The 19435-nt window shown below is 46.7% G+C and overlaps 1 protein-coding gene across 4 annotated transcripts; it reads left to right on the top strand.

The window, feature by feature from the left end:
- Nucleotides 1-1945: 1945 nt before the first annotated feature.
- LOC116504545 (zinc finger and SCAN domain-containing protein 23-like) lies at nt 1946-17603 on the top strand. Of its 4 annotated transcripts, none has more exons than XM_032211621.1 (4): nt 1946-2157; nt 13061-13902; nt 15241-15355; nt 16675-17603. In XM_032211621.1, the coding sequence occupies exons 2-4, from the start codon at nt 13123-13125 to the stop codon at nt 17304-17306; spliced, it is 1527 nt and encodes a 508-aa protein (XP_032067512.1). In that variant the 5' UTR covers nt 1946-2157; nt 13061-13122; the 3' UTR covers nt 17307-17603. The 4 variants fall into 4 exon arrangements, with proteins under 4 accessions (XP_032067512.1, XP_032067513.1, XP_032067509.1 ...); XM_032211622.1 differs by having other exon boundaries at nt 13057-13902; XM_032211618.1 differs by lacking the exon at nt 1946-2157 and adding an exon at nt 10381-10437.
- The last annotated feature ends 1832 nt before the right edge of the window (nt 17604-19435 follow it).

Genomic DNA, 19435 nt, shown 5'->3' with positions numbered 1-19435 from the left:
TTTGGCCATGTTGGGGAAGGCTAATCTATGGAATACAGCAGTGGTGGGTTTCAAAAATTGTTTGAACCTACTCTGTGGGTGTGGCCTCCTTTGTGGGAGTGGCTTGCCACCCATGTGACCGGATGGGAGTGGCTTGCCACCCATGTGACCAGATATGAAATTATGAATTAGTATTTAGGTTGGTCCAAGTAGCTATTCAGAAGTTAGTGGTTAGAAGCAATCGTAAAGGAAGATATGGAATTAAAACCAGAAATATTTTGTTGGCTATTTGAAAGGGAGTATAATATATATTTAATTTTACACATGTTAGCAGCTGCTGGAATTGTGTTTGCACAACAGTGGAAAAACAGAGATATGTAAATGAATAAATATTACAATGTGCAGGAATAAATAAATTGACAATTAAAATCAAGAAGGCTTTGAATACTTTTTCATGTGGGATTGGTTTTAGCAATTGCCAACTAACGGAAACAGAAATTAGAAATCCAAAAGTATGAAAGAAAACACCAATTATGTTAGGAAAGGTCCCTAAAATGTATAAGGAAATATTACTAGATCATTATTAATGCATAGATAACTGCGGGTTTCAAAACTGGTAGATTTAAAAAAAAATTGGAACCTCTTCTGTAGGTGTGGCCTGCTTTCCGGGTCTACTGGTGGAACCTCTTCTAACTGGTTCGGTAGATTTGACGAACCGGTTCTACCGAACAGGTGCGAACTGGTAGAAACCCACCTCTGGAATACAGGTAATCCTTGATTTGTAACAGTGATAGTTCAAAGTTACAATGGCATTGAAAAAAGTGACTTACAACCATTTTTCACATGGCCATTGCAGTGTCCCCATTTGGATAGCATAACAATAGCAATAGCATTTAGACTTATGTACCGCTTCACAGTGCTTCACAGCCCTCTCTAAGCGGTTTTACAGAGCCCCCAACAATCTGGGTCCTCATTTTACCCACCTCAGAAGGATGGAAGGCTGAATCAACCTGGAGCCTGGTGAGATTTGAACTGATGAGATTTGAACTGCCGGCAGCCGACAGAATTAACCCGCAGTACTGCACTCTAACCATGGGTCACCACAGATTCTGTTGATGTTTGACAACTGACTCACATTTATGACGGGTTGCAGTGTCCTTAGGTCATGCGATCCACCTTTTGCGACCTTCTGACAAGCAAAGTCCATGGAGAATCCAGATTCACTTAAGAACCGTGTTCCTAACAACTTCGGTGATTCACTTAGCAACTGCGGCAAGAAAAGTCATAAAATGGGGGGGGCAAAGCTCACTTTTAACAACTGTCGGATGTTGTTGGACTCCATGGTGGTCGTAAGTTAAGGACCACCTGTAAAAGATTTGATTCCAGCTATTATGTCAGAACACTGTTGGATTCGGGCTAACTAACCCCGAATAACAAACACTGGCTGCTGTTCTTTAGAAATCCAGGCTTAACAAATTGGGCAAGGTTATCCCAAGGGTTATTTCCATAAATAAATCTCTGTTCAGGGCCATTTTTAAACCAGCCAGCCCAAAATACTAAGAAAGAGAGGAGGAAGGGATGGATTTGTCATTCTGGGGCTCTCTTCTGCAGCGCGGGCTTCGAAGGGTTAAAAGAAGGAAGGCAAGACCTCCTTTTCCTAGAGCGGCTCGTCACCCCCCCCCCCCATCCCCGTGGTCGTAACCTTTCCTTCCACTGACTAACCCAGTGTTTCTCAACCTTGGCGACTTTAAGTCCTGTGGACTTCAACTCCCAGAATCCCCCAGCCAGCATAGCTGGCTGGGGGATTCTGGGAGTTGAAGTCCACAGGACTTAAATTCACCAAGGTTGAGAAACACTGGACTAACCGACGCCTGGAATGTCTTGCGATTCGCCGCCTCTAGCAACTCGCGCGGGGGATTTCGGGAGTCGTAGTCCAGCAAACTTCCGGACGGCCATGTGTTTGGAAAGGAAAGGCGTTCATATGCTAGGAACTTGTCGCGATCAGCTTTTGTAAATTCGACAAAGGGGTTAAAAGAGTTGCGTGTTTGGATTTCCCAGAAAACCAAAAACTAGTTGGGCAAAGGTGGGTCACAGATTGTATAATCTACTTCCTGCTTCGCCTCCTGTGGGAAAGTAGGGTTTCAATTTCCCAGCCGATGAGTTAGGGATCCTACCTAGGTAATATATTTATTTTTCTGTGTTTTAGGGGTGGGTGAAACGGTGCAGAGCAAAACGAGGTGATGGAGTAAGGGTTTCTGGTTTTGTTTTGTTTTTAAATGCTGGCTGAGCTGGGATAAGGTTAATTGCTATGCGCTCCAGGCAGAAATTTATTAATTGGAAGGGACCTTGGAGGTCTTCTAGTCCAACCCCCTGCTCAAGCAGGACCTGGAAACGGCAAATTGCAAATCCACCCGTTGAAGTTATTCTCCAGCAGCGGGTTTTTATGTCCGGTGAAGGGGAACAGTAATAAGGATACAAATTTGTTGGTTTTACATTTGTTTTCTGTAACACACATATATTATGCCTTGTATTTGTAACGTATAAAATATCTAAAATATCTGGCAAATGTCAAAACGTGTGATCCTTGCCATTTGAACTCATCAATTTGCAATCTATGGGCATAGAATTTATCCCGGAATGGTTCTGTAAAGTGCTGTAAAACCTTTGATGTCCCATGAGAATCTAAGTGATCAATTGAGAGAGATAAAGAGATAGCTGAAGGGGATAATTAAGATACTCTATCCTGTCCAGAGGATAAACAAATCAAGGAAGCCAGGATGTTATTTTATGATGTTTCTAACTGTACAAAAAGGAGCTACACCACCTCTTGAAGTGTAGTTTTTCCCTGCATATCCTTGGGGTATGTTGGGAACAACTGACCATCATGTCTTTAAGCTTTGATCAAAGATTAAATGCTGATTGATTGAGAGTTTATTTATATGCCGCCCTTTTCCCTGGGGGGGACTCAGGGCGGCTTACAGCTCGAAGGGGGGGGGGGAACAAACATTTAACACGTAAAACAGTACATAATTAAAAGCACAACATTCATACCATTCGGATGGGTTACAGTCTTTAGCCCCAGGCCTGACGGGATAGCCAGATTTTAAGGGCTGTGCGGAAGGTCTGGAGGGTGGTGAGGGTACGAATCTCCACGGGGAGATCGTTCCATAGGGTCGGAGCTGCCACCGAGAAGGCTCTCCTCCGCGTAGTTGCCAGTCGGCATTGACTGGCAGATGGAACTCGGAGGAGGCCTAATCTATGGGATCTAATTGGTCGCGTGGAGGTGATTGGCAGTAGGCGGTCTCTCAAGTACCCAGATCCACTACCATGAAGGGCTTTATGGGTGACAAGTAGCACCTTGAAGCGTATCCGGAGATTGACAGGTAGCCAGTGCAGCTCGCGGAGGATAGGTGTTATGTGGGTGAAGCGAGGTGCACCCACAATCGCTCGCGCGGCCGCATTCTGGACTAGCTGAAGTCGCCGAATACTCTTCAAGGGCAGCCCCATGTAGAGCACATTGCAGTATTCCAGCCTAGAGGTCACAAGGGCACGAGTGACTGTTGTGAGAGCCTCCCGGTTCAGGTAGGGGCGCAACTGGTGCACCAGGCGAACCTGGGCAAATGCCCCCCCTGGTCACAGCTGACAAATGGTGTTCAAAAGTCAGCTGTGGGTCCAGGAGGACTCCCAAGTTGCGGACCCTGTCTGAGGGGTGTAGTGTTTGACCCCCCAGCCTGAGAGATGGAACACTTGCCGAATTAGTGGGAGGGAAACATAACAGCCACTCGGTCTTATCTGGGTTGAGCACAAGTTTGTTAGCCCTCATCCAGTCCCTAACAGCTTCAAGGCCCTGGTTCATCACGTCCACCGCTTCATTGAGTTGGCATGGGGCGGACAGATACAACTGAGTATCGTCCGCATACTGGTGGTATTTTATCCCGTGCCGCCGAATGATCTCGCCCAGCGGTTTCATGTAGATGTTGAAAAGTAGGGGGGACAAGACCGAACCCTGCGGCACCCCATATGTTAGGGGCCTAGGGGTCGATCTCTGCCCTCCAACTAACACCGACTGCGACCTGTCCGAGAGGTAAGACGAGAACCACCGCAAAACAGTGCCTCCCACCCCCACCTCCCGCAGTCGTCGCAGAAGGATACCATGGTCGATGGTATCGAAAGCCGCTGAGAGGTCAAGGAGAACCAGGATGGAGGCGTGGCCTCCGTCCCTGGCTCTCCAGAGGTCATCGGTCAATGCGACCAAAGCGGTTTCTGTGCTGTAGCCAGGCCTGAAGCCAGACTGGAATGGGTCAAGATAACTAGCTTCCTCCAAGGACCGCTGGAGCTGAAAGGCCACCACCTCAACAACCTTCCCCACAAAGGGGAGGTTGGAGACTGGACGATAATTGTTAAGAACGGCTGGATCCAAAGATGGTTTCTTCAGGAGGGGTCTCACCACCACCGCTTTAAGTGCGGGGGGAAAGACCCCCTCCCGAAGGGAGGCGGTAACAACCGCCTGCATCCAGCCCCATGTCACCTCCCTGCTGTTAGCAACCAGCCAGGAGGGGCACGGGTCCAGTACACATGTGGAGGCACTCACAGCTCTCATGGCCTTGTCCACATCCTCAGGGGCAACAGCCTGAAACTCAACCCAGCAATGGTCTACCAGATTATCCCCTTGTGCCTCGATACTTGATTGTTATTCAAGCCTCTGTTTAAGTCTCATGTTTGGCTCCTTGTGACTTGGATATATCCTCAAACTTCTATGGGTCTCAACGTATTCTCAAACCTTACACGGGGAAAGCAGAGCTCCTAAATTTCGGTTATAAAGTTCACAGGTTGTGCTAAACACGATTAAGTGGAATTATGCATCATTTTACAATTTTCCTTCCCACATTTGTTAAGTAAATCACTAATCAAGGAGAGAAGCAACTTAGAACTAAGGCAAAATTCCCTGACAGTTAAAACATTTAATCAGTGGAGCAACTTGCCTCCAGAAGTTGTGAATGCTCCAACACTGGAAGTTTTAAAGAAGAGATTGGATATCCATTTCTCTGAAGTGGTGTAGGGTTTCCTGCCTAAGCAGGGGGTTGGACTAGAAGACCTCTAAGGTCCCTTCCAGCTCTATTATTCTATTCTATTCTAAATGTTGACGAAAATCAAAATCTGGATTTGGTATGTTGGTGAAACCATAAATCAGAGGTCTCCAAACGTGGCAACTTTAAGACTTGTGGACTTCAACTCCCAGAATTCCCCAGCCAGCCATGGTTGAAGCCCACAAGTCTAAAAGTTGCCAAGTTTGAAGCCCCCTGCCATAGATATTCATGCACCCTGGAAACTGGAAACTTTGTATGCATAGGGAAGTGTTTTTCATACCAGGCCAGTTTTAAGATGTGTGGAGATTTCAACTCCCAGAACCCCTCAGTCAACTTGGCTGTGCATGCACCCTGTGTCGTCCGTCCCCCCCCCACACACACACCCGTTGTCAGTTTTTGGTTGGTTGGTTGGTTTAGAAGGTTTTCCAGGCCCCAAAAAGGACACGGGGGGGACACACACACACCACGTCCCGTTGTAGGCCTGGAAAGCCTCCTGCACCAACCTGGAAGCCAAAATGGGGCACAGGGGCGCTGCGTGAACCTCCAAGATGCAATATAAGTGACCCTGCACATGCACCCCACTCCCGCATGCGTTTCCCCCCCCCCGTGCACACACATGTGTCCCCTGCATGCCTCTTCCCCCCATGCATGCATGGCATAAACCTGAAGGCCAGCTGGCTTGTGGAAGGTGCACATGAATGCACGGTGGAGCTGGGCTGGGGCGACAGCTGGCGTGCCCGCAGAGAGAGCTCTGCGTGTGCCATAGGTTTGCCATCACAGTTCTACTCCAATCCTCTGCCCTTGGCACTAGTCACAAGAGCCACCTTTATCTGAGACAAAGCAGCCTTCAACGTGGCAGGATTGTCTGCTGAACACTAGAGTGGAAGGTATCTCAGAGGTCATTTAGTCTAACCTTCTACTCAGCCCAGGAGCTGCTAGAACATTTTTGGCAAATGGGGAACCAGGCTTTGTTTCAAGTGAAGGAGAATTTACCACGAGGCAGCCTTTTTCATGGTATGGTAGCCACTAAACAAGCCGTTGTAAATCGAGGAGTACTTTTACATACACTATATTGCCAAAAGTATTCGCTCACCTGCCTTTACTCCAGGGGTGGGTTTCAAAAATTGTTCGAACCTACTCGGTGGGCGTGGCCTCCTTTGGGGGAGTGGCTTGCTACACATGTGACTGGATGGGAGTGGCTTGCTAATGCTGCTAATGCCGCTGCCACTAACGCTGCCACCGCTAACGCCGCCGCCGCTAACGCCGCCCCCCCCCCCCCAGCTTCGGCCGCATAGTGCACGCGAGCCTGCAGCTTTCGTGAGCGAAGGTTTGGAGGCCTTCCCTCACGAAAGCTGGGCCGAAGCCTCCCGAGTCCCGCTGCTGGGGCTTTGTTGCTTACCTGAGGGGGAAGCAGCAAGCGAAGGCCGAAGGGAATTTTCAAATTCAAGGAGGAGGTCAAGATCGAAAAAAGCTTCGCTTCACCTCCAGCCCGCTCACTGATTGGCTGGAGTTCAGCCAATCAGTGAGCGGCAGGCTGGGCTTAGTGCGGACGGGTGGGGGAGCGAGGGAGCGAGCTGCGGATGGGCGGGGGAATGAGCAAGTGAGCTGCGACGCACCGGCAAAAGGGCGCTTTGCAGCGACAGGGGCCAGGACCGGTACCGGCGTTCCTGGAAGTTAATTACTTCCGGGTTCACCGACGAACCGGTTTGTGCGAACCGGTGCGAACCGGGAGGAACCCACCCCTGCTTTACTCGCATATGAACTTACTGTAAGTGACCTCCCATTCCTAATCCATAGGGTTCAATATGTCGGTCCACCCTTTGCAGCTATAGCAGCTTCAACTCTTCTGGGAAGGCTGTCCAGAAGGTTTAGGAGTGTGTTTATGGGAATTTTTGACCATTTTTCCAGAAGCGCATATGTGCACATGGATGTTGGACGAATTTACGTGGCCTACCACTTGGTGGCTGAGTTGCTGTCCTTCCCAAACACTTCCACGATCTTATAATTCAGCTGACAGTTGACTGTGGAATATTTAGGAGCGAGAAAATTTCATGACTGGATTTGTTACACAGGTAGCATCCTATCACAGTTCCACGCTGGAATTCACTGAGCTCCCGAGAGCGACCCATTCTTTCACAAATGTTCGTAAAAACAGTCTGCATGCCTAGGTACTTGATTTTATACACCTGTGGCCACGGAAGTGATTGGACCACCTGATTCTGATTATTTGGATGGGTGAGCGAATACTTTTGGCAATATAGCCTCTAGGAAATAAGACTATATGTCTTGTTTCTTGTTATTTTGAGGAGGGGCGTTTTAGTGGGTGATTAGTGCTTGCTACCAGGTACTACTATGATACTATAGTAATAAAAAGTTCTTCTTTTTTGCTTGCTTGCTTAATTCAGTTTAGAAGTTGCTCATCTCAAGTGATTTTGGGCAGCTTACACTAAAAAAATATGGAGTAGTAAAATGAAGAAAAGAAATAATACCATACATATGTCTATGGAGCTTCTCAGTCATCCAGCTCATGGTTATCTCAAAGGTCCTTTTTTTCAAGAGGCAACTGGACTTTCAGGATTTTTTTTAATTGAAGGTGTTTTACTTCTCATCCAAGAAGTTTCTTCAGCTCTTAACTGGATGGTGGGGAATAGAAAGATTTATGACCAGCCGTCTTCGAGGAGTATAAATCCTTCCATTCCCCACCATCCAGTCAGAGCTGAAGAAGCTTCTTGGATGACAAGTGAAATGCCTTCAAAGAAAAACAAGAAAGTCCATTTGCCTCTTGAAAAAGGCATACCATACATAGCACACCAAAGAGCAACTGATGAGGTCCCAGCAGTCAGCCTGCCCCAAATCCTGTGGAATGAATCAGGTTTTCAAGAAATCTTGGAAGGTGATCGGTTGGGATGGGGGACCTGGAAGGATCTCTGGAGAGCTGCTGTTTCAGCAGGCTAGTCCACATCAGATTAGTTTACGTTGATTAGTAGATGTGTAATTGCTGTCTCAGAATGACGTTTCCCTTTTTAATTTCTCCATGGGGAGTTTCATGTAATTGCATAGGTTTTGCCCATAAGTATAAATTTGATTTAGAAAGAGTTTTGTGTTTTGGATAGCTTCATGGTAATCCACTCTTGGAAAATCAAAACAGTACATAAGAAGCAGATGTGGGCCGTAAATCACAATTGGGGGCAAGTTGACACACACCAAGATCCGGACCTAAACACACATACTCTTTCAAAAACTATTTAAGGAAGTGGTTGACCTTTTTTTAGACTTGGTTACTGTTAGAATGCAGATGATACCACTCTAATGGCAGAAAGTGAAGAGGAACTAAAGAGCTCCTTGATGCGGGTGAAGGAGGAAAGTGCAAAAGTTGGCTTGAAACTCAACATTAAGAAAACTAAGATCATGGCATCCGGCCCTCTCAACTCCTGGCAAATAGATGGGGAAGAAATGGAGGCAGTGACAGATTTTATTTTCCTGGGCTCCAAGATCACAGCAGATGGGGACTGCAGCCAAGAAATTAAAAGCCGTTTGCTCCTGGGGAGGAAAGTTATGGCAAATCTAGACGGCATATTAAAAAGCAGAAACCTCACCCTGCCAACAAAAGTGCATATAGTCAGTTGAGAACAACACAACCATGGTTATATAAACACAGACATAGAATCAAAATCACATAAAGTATTTGTACCTGTTTATAAAGCCTTAGTAAGGCCACACCTGAGAATGCTGCATCGAGATTTGGTCACATTACCAAAAACATAAATAAATGTTGAGACTTTGGGGGAAAGTGCAAAGAGGAGCAATTAAAATGATTAAAGGCCTGGAGATTAAAACATGAAGAACAGCAGCAGGAATTGGGTATGGCCAGTCTAGAGAAAAGAAGGACTAAGGGGAACATGATAGCAGTGTTGCAGTATCTCAGGGCCTGCCACAAATAATGGGTCAAATTACTCTCCAAAGCACCAGAAGGCAAGCAAGAAACGATATAAACTGATTAAGGAGAGAACCAACCTGGAATTAAAGGGAAATATCCTAACAGTGAGGACAGTTAACCAGTGGAACAGCTTGTCTCCAAAAGTTGTGAGTGCTTCATCGCTGGAGGTTTTTAAGAGGAGATTGGACAGACATCTATCTGAAATGATATAGGCATAGGGTCTCCTACTTGAGCAGGAGGCTGGACTAGAAGACCTCCAAGGTACGTTCCAGCTCAATTCCATTTAATATTATTAATATTGTACTACTGACCACCTGCACCAGAAAGTCTCCCCATTCCTAAATTTGGTGTTTTTTGTCAACTTTACGATGGGTGGACTTCAACTCCCAGAATTCCCCAGCCAGCCAAGTATCTGTCACTCAATAATCAATCAGTCGAGTTGGAAGGGTTTGTTGGAAGAAATGTCCTTCTGGGTTCAGTTCCACGTGGGGTAAAAGACACTGGAAACATGGAGGTTGCTTGAAAAGATTTAATGGACCACATGGCTTGAGATCCTAGGGAAAAAGGTGATCACATGCTTCAAGGTTTTGGGTGAAGAAGAAAAAAAGAGAGAGATGCTGAAAGTTCCTATCTTTATGCCCTCTCTGATCTTGAGCTTGTATTCTGATTGGTTGTCAGACTCCCATGGGGCCATGCAGGGGCAACTCTATAGGTTGTGCTTTGAGTCCAAGTTTGGTTGAGCCTTGCTTCTTCCCAGGTGCCCTGTGGGGAGATGGGCAAAGGGGTAATACTATCCCGCCTTAATCCCATCACCCTCGAGCTGAAGGGGGAGCTCTTTGTTATGTAGAATAGACTGACCCAGGCTTTTAAAATGGTCCATTGACAAAGTTGGGGGCTATTAAGAGTGAGTCTTCCTCCTGCCTAAAAACATGTTTCTCCATTTCTGATGCAGGGAAATATAATATGCCGGCTTCTTAATATTTCCCAGGATATTTCATTTTTCTTGCAGAGGGGTGGGTTTTTAACTTCCTACAGGTCCTTGGAGGTCTTCTAGTCTAACCCTCCTGCTCAAGCAAGAGACCCTCCCTATCCCACTTCAGACAGGTGGCCCTTCCACTCCCATGAGACCCTTTGAAAAAGAGGTGGAGAGGTTACAGTTAGCAGAACCTCCTTGCCCATCTCTCAGAAATGGCGCGGGGTCTCCTGCTTGAGCAGGGAGGGTTGGACTAGATGACCTCGCTTCCATCTCTTGTTATATCTAGTCTTTCCTCCTTCCCCTTTTTCACCTTTTCAACCCCAGCCCTCCCCGCTTCCTAGAGAGGACAGGAAGTTGCGGCCGGGAGGGCGGGATGTAAACAGTCCCGGTCACTTCCGGCCCCGCCTCCCGTGGGAAAGTGGCCTTTGAATTTCCCAGCTCGTGGGAGGGAGATCGGGGTGAGTGCAAAAGGGCGGCGGGGCGGCGGCGGAGCCTTTCCCCGGATGGGGAGCCCGACTTTTTCCCCTTCTGCCGGGCGGGACTCCCGGGCTTGGCTTGGATGGCTAGGGCGGGGTGGGAGAGTTCAGATGGAGGAAGTTTGCCCTGCCGGGGAAGAAGGAGAGGAGGCCGAGCTGCTCGCAGCAATCACGGGAAAGGTGGGGGGGGGGGGAAGGGAGCCGCCAGTTCCCGCTCTGGTCCGCTTGCAGGCGGCTTAAAAAAAATGGGGAAGAGGAAAAAACAAACAAACGGGGGACGCGGGCTGCAGCCTTTCCTGAAATGCAACGATAAGGAGAGTTTGCAAAATAAATAAATTTATTAATTAAAAAAAATAAGAAAAAAGGTGGGGGGGAGGAGGACAAACCCCCCCCCCCCCCAAACCCGCACGAAGCGATTTCAGGGGAGGAAGGTGGGAAAGTTGTACCAAAGACTTCGCTGGGGTTGCAGGCTGCCGATCGTGGCTTGTTTAAAAGGGCTTTCGAAGCAAAGTTTTTTATTTTTCATATTTTTTTTATTTTTTTTAAATTTTAATTTTAAACACTTAAACACATCAACAAAAACAAACACATGAGAACTTAAAACAACATAGGAACAAGAAGTTCCATCATATATCATACAGCAGTTCCCTATCGGTTTCTTTACAGTTAGTGTTTTCCCTTCTATACATTTCTATCTTGCGTTCATGGTCTCCTTATTCGTTATCCATTTTTATGCACAATTCTATATTTATTTATACTTAGCTATTTATAACAAAATATTGTTTACTTATATTGTGTTTTATATTCTTACTGTCATTTATTCTCTTACATACAATTATAGGTATACATTCACATAGTTATTCTTTTTCTTTGCCATTCTTATACTTTTGTTATTCCATTTAAAAGGTTATAATATACAGTTTGGGTTATTTTGTTTACCATCCCTAGCGCCTGTTGTAACACCACCTTATTTTCCCTTTCTTTTCTCCCTCCCTTCTCTACTTCCTTCCTTCCTCCTCTACTTCCCCTTCTTTCTTCCCTTACCTCTCCCCTACTCCTACCCTCTCTCTTCCCCTTCCTGCCCGCTCTCCTTCTCTTTCTCTCCCTTCCACCCTCCTTTCCTTCTCTTTCTCTCCCTTCCACCCTCCTCTCCTTCTCTTTCTCTCCCTTCCACCCTCTTCTCCTTCTCTTTCTCTCCCTTCCACCCACCTCTCCTTACCTCTTTCTTCTATTTTTCATATTTTTAACTTCTTTTATAAACAAAAGTGTTGCCCGGGTTCCCACCCCCCCTTTACATCTTCTCTTAGGCGTAGCTCATTTTACATCATATTCCCATTTCAAATTTCAGCCGTCTTCTTTTCTTTCCATATTTTCCAGCTTTAATTTGGAGGAGCAAATGGCAGTATTTATATATTAAGAAGAAATCAAAGTAACCAAATCTAACATTTCACTTCCATCTCTTAATTTTGTGTTACTATCCATAACGTATATCCAGAAATTGAATTTTGTATAGTAAACTGTTCTGTTCTGTCCAGTAACGAAAGCCGAGACAAGCTTAACTAGAATGTACTTTAATAGCAAGACCAAAATCTTGGTGGCTGAAAGCCAAGCAAACAAACAGATAAGGACCTTGGCAGCAACTCAGACAAACCTTGGCAGCAATCCAGCCTGCCAAGTTAAAACAGTTCTGTTTAGTCAATGCGTTGACTACTGCAAGAGGGCCCTGTGCACCAGCAGTCTTTTTTATAGTCTGGAGAAGAGCCTAATGACCACCAGCTGAGCGCAATTACCTCCTGTAATTAAGTAATTGTTCCTGACGCCTAGTAGCTCTTTGATGGTGTGCATCCAGGAACAATTCACTGCTGGCGTCCGGCTCACTCTCCCTTGTCTCCTCCCCACTGGTCCAAGGCTCAGGTGCCACCTGGTAGCCAACCAGTCTCTCTGTGCCCTGCTCAGAGTCAGAACCCTGCCCAGGGTCCTCCATGTCCTCCAGAGCCGACTCATAGGGCCCATCGCTGTCGGAGTCTCCAACAGCTCCTGCTGGGCCACAACAGTAAACATTTCACTTAGTTAATTGTCCACAATTAATATGATGTGATTCCCCTCACATCATATTAGCTGTATAACATTGGCAGCATTACCGTATTTCATTCTATTCTTCTAGTACAGTGTTTTTCAACCTTTTTTGTGCAAAGGCACACTTTTTTCATGAAAAAAATCACGAGGCACACCACCATTAGAAAATGTTAAAAATTTTTAACTCTGTGCCTATATTGACTATATATAAAGTGTTTTTGCCACAGCACACCTTACACTATGTCACGGCACACTAGTGTGCCACGGCACAGTGGTTGAAAAACACTGTTCTAGTAAATCCTTTTCCTTCTTTCCTCCTTTCAACCATTTTCTCTTAGTCTTTCAGGAACTCCACCTCTCTTATATTCTTTTCTTTCCACTCATTCGCCTAGCTTTTTCTTTTTCTTGTTTTTGTAGTTTCTATATTTTTTCTTCCCACTCTTTTTTCTCCCTTTTAGTTCTGTCTGTTGTTTTAGTAACTCGAGATTGCTTTGGTTTTGATCTCCATGCCAATTTTCTTCTGAGACAGGGGCAGTGTTGCCATCACTCGCAGGAGCATCAATCCCGTCGACTGTCGCCCAGAGAAAGAAAATGGCGGCGGAGCTCAGGGAGAAATCTGCTCCGAGTCCTTTGAAGGCCGAGCAAGGGAAAGGGACGCAGATGGGAGAACGGCTCCTGGTGGGGGCCACGAAAGAGAAGGGAGTGGGCCCGGGCTCCCGCCTAATTCCCACAGGCCGCATCCAGGATTTCTGGGAGAGGGCGGATCCCGAGAAAACAACCCCGGAGCCCTGCAGGAACCTACAGCAACGGTGGGAGTCTCAGCTGCAGGAATTCTTGAAGGTTCTGGAAGCTCCTTCCTTGGAAGGGGGAAGCCCACAGCCTCGGACACCTCTTCCCAGAAGCGACCCTCGCCCGTTCCCGGCCTCCTTCCGAAGGAGAGCCAGTTGCCCCCAGCAGCCTCGAGCCGAGCGAGGGACCCAGCTGACAATCAGCCTGAGTGGAGAAGCCCACAGGATGGCGCCTCCGAAGAGGCTCCATGGTCCGAAAGGTGCCAGGCTTCCCCGGGGCCATCAGGCCATCAGCTGGAACGAGGAGTGCTGCCTCTTCCGGCAGTTCGGCTACCAGGAAGCCAATGGGCCTCGGGAAGCCTGCTATCACCTCCAAAGGCTCTGCCACCAGTGGCTGAAACCGGAGCAGCACACCAAGGAGCAGATCTTGGAGATGGTGGTGCTGGAGCAGTTCCTGGCCATCCTGCCCCCGGAACTGCAAGGCTGGGTGCGGGAGTGTCGCCCTCTGACCTGCACCCAGGCTGTGATCCTGGCGGAGGATTTCCTGCTGCGAGAGGAAGAGAGCAAAGGCCAGGAAGAGCAGGTGAGGGGGATGCCCCTGGGGTGGGGTGGGGGGTTGTCTCTCGGTGGGTGGGAAGAAGGGAATAGCAATAGCAGTTAGACTTATATACTGCTTCATAGGGCTTTCAGCTCTCTCTAAGCGGTTTACAGAGTCAGCATATTGCCCCCAACAATCCGGGTCCTCATTTTACCCACCTCGGAAGGATGGAAGGCTGAGTCAACCCTGAGCCAGTGAGATTTGAACAGCCGAACTGCAGAACTGCAGTCAGCTGAAGTAGCCTGCAGTGCTGCATTTAACCACTGCGCCACCTCGGCCAGGCTGTCTCTGGAGAGGTAGGTGGTGGATGGAAAGGTGGATTGGGCAGAAGGGAAGGGGAGAGCGGGGAAAGGGAAAGGAAAAAGGAAAGGAGAGGGGAATAAAAGCAAACAGGGAAGGAAAAAGGAATAAAAGGAAAGGGAAAAAGAAAGGAAAGGGGAGAGGGAAAGGAAAGAAAGAGAATGGAGAAGAAAGGAGGAAAGAGTAAAGTAAAAGAAAGGAATGAAAAAAAGGAAAGGGAAAGGATGGAAGGAAGGGAATGGATGGGCAAGGGGAAAGAAAAGAGGAAAGAAAAGGAAAGGGGAATAAAGGGAAAGGAAAGGAAAGAGGAACAGAAAAGAAAGGAAGGGAAAGAAGAAAAGGGGAAAGAAAAGGGATGGTGGGTGGGAGGGAGGGAGGAAAAGAGGAAAGAGAAAAAAGACAGGAAGGGAAAGGAAAGAAAGGAGAGGAAAGACGGAAAGAGTAAAGAAAAAGAAAGGAAAGGAAAAAGGAAGGAAGAGAATGGATGGGCAAAGGGAAAGAAAAGAGGAAAGGAAAAGAACAGAGAAGAAAGGAAGGAGATGTGGGAGGAAGGAAAGGGAAAGGAAAGAGAGATAATGGAGAAGAAAGAAGGAAAGAGTAAAGAAAAAGAAAGGAATGAAAAAAGCGGGGGGAAAGGGAAGAGAGAAAGGGAATGGGATGTCAGGCAGGAAGAAATAAATAAAACTAAGGTTATAGAAAGAATATTGGGAAGTTAGAAGAGCCAATCTGGCTAATGCATTGGGAGGGCAGCCAATTCGATTCAGTGGACAAAAGCTCCAGTCAACGCACTGGAAAACCTTGAGTTCTAATTCTGCTCTGGGCATGAGGCCAAGTGGGTGACCCAGGGCCCCTCCCTCTTTCTCCGCCCAGAGAAGCCAAGGGAAACAGTGTCCGACAACACGGCCAGGAACACTGCAGGGTCAGCCTCTCGCTTCAAAGGCATCCAGAAGTGTCCCTCAGCCCGCGTGCCCTGAAACTCTCTTGCTCAACTGAAGGGCTGGGAGACTCTCTCTTCTGTTTCAGGCCGTCAGCCTCTTGGAGAAGGACCACTTGACGGAGAAGGCTCCCCTGGAAAGCTGGCAGAGACCCCTCCTTAGAGAGACGAAGCGGGAGAGCGACCAACACGTGGTGCTGTTGGGTGAGGCCCTTTGGCGGCTGTTGCACTCCGCAAAGGAAACGCTTTGGGGAAATGCTGAGGGAAACTCCTTGGGACCGTTGGAGCGTCCTCCGTGGTCACGGGATCAAAATTCGGGGTTTTAGCAACCGCTTCACATTTATGACTTGCAGTGTCCTCGGGTCATGTGATCCCCTTTTGCAACCTTCTGACAGGCAAAGCCAATGGAGATTGATTGATTGATTCAATTAGATATAGGTTTATAAAAATATTTATATAGACGATGAGAAATTATGTGAGGTACAGAATATTTATTTATATATACGTAAGCATACCTTTATGTTAGAAAATGAAGATTCAAGGAGATTAGTTCAATTTACTTAGATATAAGTTTATAAACTAAATGATGAGAAATTGTGAGAAAAATATATAGATGATGAGAATGAGGATTATAGCAGATTGATTGATTTGTTCATTTTCATTTATTTGGATGGATGGATAGAGATAGATGGATGGATAATGGATGGATGGATGGATAGAGATGATAGATTAGATAGATAGATAGACAGACAGACAGACAGATGAGATGATGAATTGATGATGGATGGATAGATGAGATGATAGATATAGATGATAGATATAGCTAGATGGATGGATGGATGGATGATAGATAGATAGATAGATAGATAGATAGATAGATAGATAGATAGATAGATAGATAGATAGATAGGATAATGGATAGATGATAGATGATAGATATAGATAGATGATAGATGGATGAGGATGGATGGATGATAGATGGATGAGATGATGGATGGATAGAGATGGATGGATAGAGATGGATGGATAGATAGATGAGATAATAGATATAGATAGATGATAGGGATGAGGATGGATGGATGATAGATGGATAGATGATAGATGGATAGATAATAGATAGATGATTGATAGATAGATAGATAGATAGATAGATAGATAGATAGATAGATAGATGATAAATAGGATAATGGATAGATGATAGATATAGATGATAGATGGATGAGGATGGATGGATAGATGGATGAGATGATGAATAGATGATGGATGGATGGATAGAGATGGGTGGATAATAGATGGATGGATAGATAGATAGAGTTGATAGATATAGATAGATGATAGGTGGATGTGGATGGATGATAGATAGGATAATGGATAGATGATAGATGGATGGAAGATAGATAGACAGACAGAGACAAAGACAGATGATGTATGGATGACAAATGCAGGGTAGAGAAGGAAGATGCCAGCTGATTGATTGATTGATTCAATGTATATGGATCTATCTATATATCCGTTTTATGTAGATGAGGAGGAGTTCTGTGAGGAAGACAGCGAAGATCGAGAGTCAGGTTGGGAGTGGTCCGGGAGAGGCGAGCCCGGCGTCTCCTGTTCTCCCAATCCGGGAGAAGCATCGGAAACCCTCTACTGGAACAGCGAGGAGAAGGCAGAGGGCAAATTCATCAATTCCCAGGGGACCTACGAGGACTTGGACGAGAGCGTCCTGCAGCCCAGCCTCTTTCCCAGCGAGCCGGACAACACCTGCCTGATATGCCGCAAAGTCTTCCGGCGCCGTTCCAACCTCATCGCCCACGAGCGGACCCACTCCGGCGACCAGTATTACAACTGTTCGGAGTGCAGGAAGAGCTTCGTCAGCCGAGCCGCCTTCCTCATCCACCAGCGGGTCCACACAGGGGAGAAGCCGTACAAGTGCTCTTTCTGCGGGAAGGGCTTCAACACGGGCTCCAGCCTCACCCGCCACAAGCGCATCCACACGGGCGAGAAGCCCTACAAGTGCCTGGATTGCGGGAAGCGGTTCAATGACTACTCCAACTTCATCGTCCACAAGCGGATTCACACAGGCGAGAAGCCGTATGAGTGCTCGATCTGCGGGAAGAGGTTCAGCGATAACTCGAACTTTATCAAGCACCACCATTGAGCGGTTCGCCTGACGGGCTGGTAGCGTTTTTGTGTCCTTTTTTTTTCCCTTTCCTTCCTCCAATTGATGAGAAACACAGTAGAATCGCCATTAGGGTGGCAGTGACACAAAAGCATTTCTGCTTATAGATATGCCAGACGTGAGTTTCTACAGCATCAGTTGACTTGAGTGGTTTGGGTTAGGAGGCTACTCTGAGGAGGCCAAAAACTTCTTCCATTTCGATCCCAAAGGTGCTTTCTTCGCCCACTCCCACTCCCCCCAGAGGCAACTGGACTTTCTGGTTTTCCTTTGAAGACGTTTTGCTCACTGGTGAAATTCAATTTTTTTTTACTACCAGTTCTGTGGGTGTGGCAGGGGAAGGATACTGCAAAATCTGCATTCCCACGCCACTCTGAGGCCAGCTAGAGGTGGTATTTGCCGGTTCTCCGAACTACTCAAAATTTCCATTATTAGTTCTGTCACAACCTGCTGAATTTCACCCCTGGTTTTGCTCCTCACCCAGAAGCTTCTTCAGCTCTGTGTCAACTCTCAACGTTATCATAGTGAGAGAAGGGGGGAGGGGGTGCATTCCATGCATGCTGTCAGCTGAAGTCGGATCTCAGATTACTGCAGCAGGCTTGGCAGGGGTGCACCTCATTGGGGAATGTGATTTATGACACAGACTGAGGCGAGGAAAGGAACAGGGTTAAAGCTCAGCTATAACTCAAACAAAGCTTAGACCTGACTGCGAAAAGATCTTGCCTAAGATGCTCCTAATAAATGACTAGTTTTGTATTGAAACTTGGCTCCATACTCATGAATCAATTAGGGCATTTTTAGGAAACCTTGCACTCTGACTGCATGGGGAGGAATGGAAGGATTTATACTCCTTGCAGACAGCTGGTCATTTGCATTCTTTTTAGAGAGTCGTTGAGGCCACTTGGAAGTTTATCTCTGTCCTCAGGTTCAGGGTCATGAATTGCTTTTTGGAATTGCTGAAAGGACTGTGTTGTAAACTGGAGGTAGATGGTGTTGCATCCTCCTCCTGTGACCCTGAGGACACAGATGAACTTCCAAGTGGCCTCAACGACTCTCTAAAAAGAATGCAAATGACCAGCGGTGTGGAAAGGAATATAAATCCTTCCATTTCCCCACCATCCAGTCGGAGCTGAATGAAGAAGCTTCTTGGATGGGAAACGAAATGTCTTCAATGAAAAAAGAAAACAAGAAAGGCCACTTGCCTCTGGAAAAAGCGCCTTCGCTCTTTCCAGGGTTCAATATATTGGCAATATAGTGTAGGTCATAAGTACCTCCAGATCAGTCCATCGTGATTTTGGACTCCTGTTAAGCGACCAGTCATAAGTCAAGGACTACCTATGGAAAGGACTACCTATGACCAAGGAAAATGATGAAAGACTCGATACAAAAAAGTAGAAATAATGGTGTAATTGTCTAGTTAGGGCATTCTTGATTTATATTGAGAAGCTGCTGGTAAGATTTTTGCTGGAGCTGCATCTCAAAATGACGAAGGGGCATCCGATTGGTTACTCCCTTTGTATCTGGGGGGATCTTCCTGTCCCTTGATCTTGGAGAGGCCCTGTTTTCCCATCCTTTCCCCATTCTGCCATCAGTCCCAAGAGAGCAGTGGCCTGGCTCTGGATTGGGAATCCCCCCTTCCAAAGAGATCATCAGAATTGTATGGGTTGGGCAGACACGTAGTACAAACACCCATCGAATAGTAATTTTTACACATTTTGGAAATGTACAGAAAGTAATAATATCCAGTAAGTGAACTTTTAATAACGAATATTCAATAAATGAACTTTTAATAAAATTTAAATTAATTCAAGCGTGGACCATCTGCTGTCTGTTTCTTGGGTGTGACTCAACACATGGTCCTTAGCCAGGCCATGGGGATGGGAGAGCGGGCGGAAAATCCAGATGGTGCGGATCTGGCAGTAAATTCGGACAGTGAGGAAGTTGGGGAGGAAGATGGGCCAGTCCTGGAGTCCGGGGAAGGCTCTGATGAGGGCTCTGCGTCAGACCCGGCTGTCCAACAGTTATCAGCTGCCTTCGGAGTTAGACATCAGTGGGGCAGAAGAACAGCTGGAGCCTGTTCCCAGTGTGCGCATGCGCAGAGCTGCCAGACG

This window comes from Thamnophis elegans, chromosome 2, assembly GCF_009769535.1.
Source record: "Thamnophis elegans isolate rThaEle1 chromosome 2, rThaEle1.pri, whole genome shotgun sequence".
In the NCBI taxonomy this organism is placed as follows: Eukaryota; Metazoa; Chordata; class Lepidosauria; order Squamata; family Colubridae; genus Thamnophis; species Thamnophis elegans.
The sequence above is the reverse complement of the archived record's forward strand: the minus strand, read 5'-3'. Positions and strand labels throughout refer to the sequence as shown.

Bases quoted from the DNA above. Each gene is read 5' to 3' on its own strand.
- LOC116504545 (XM_032211621.1), top strand. From the start codon at position 13,123: ATGGCGGCGGAGCTCAGGGAGAAATCTGCTCCGAGTCCTTTGAAGGCC. The intron at 13,903-15,240 runs GTGAGGGGGATG...CTTCTGTTTCAG, and splicing joins GCAAAGGCCAGGAAGAGCAG to GCCGTCAGCCTCTTGGAGAA. The intron at 15,356-16,674 runs GTGAGGCCCTTT...CGTTTTATGTAG, and splicing joins CCAACACGTGGTGCTGTTGG to ATGAGGAGGAGTTCTGTGAG.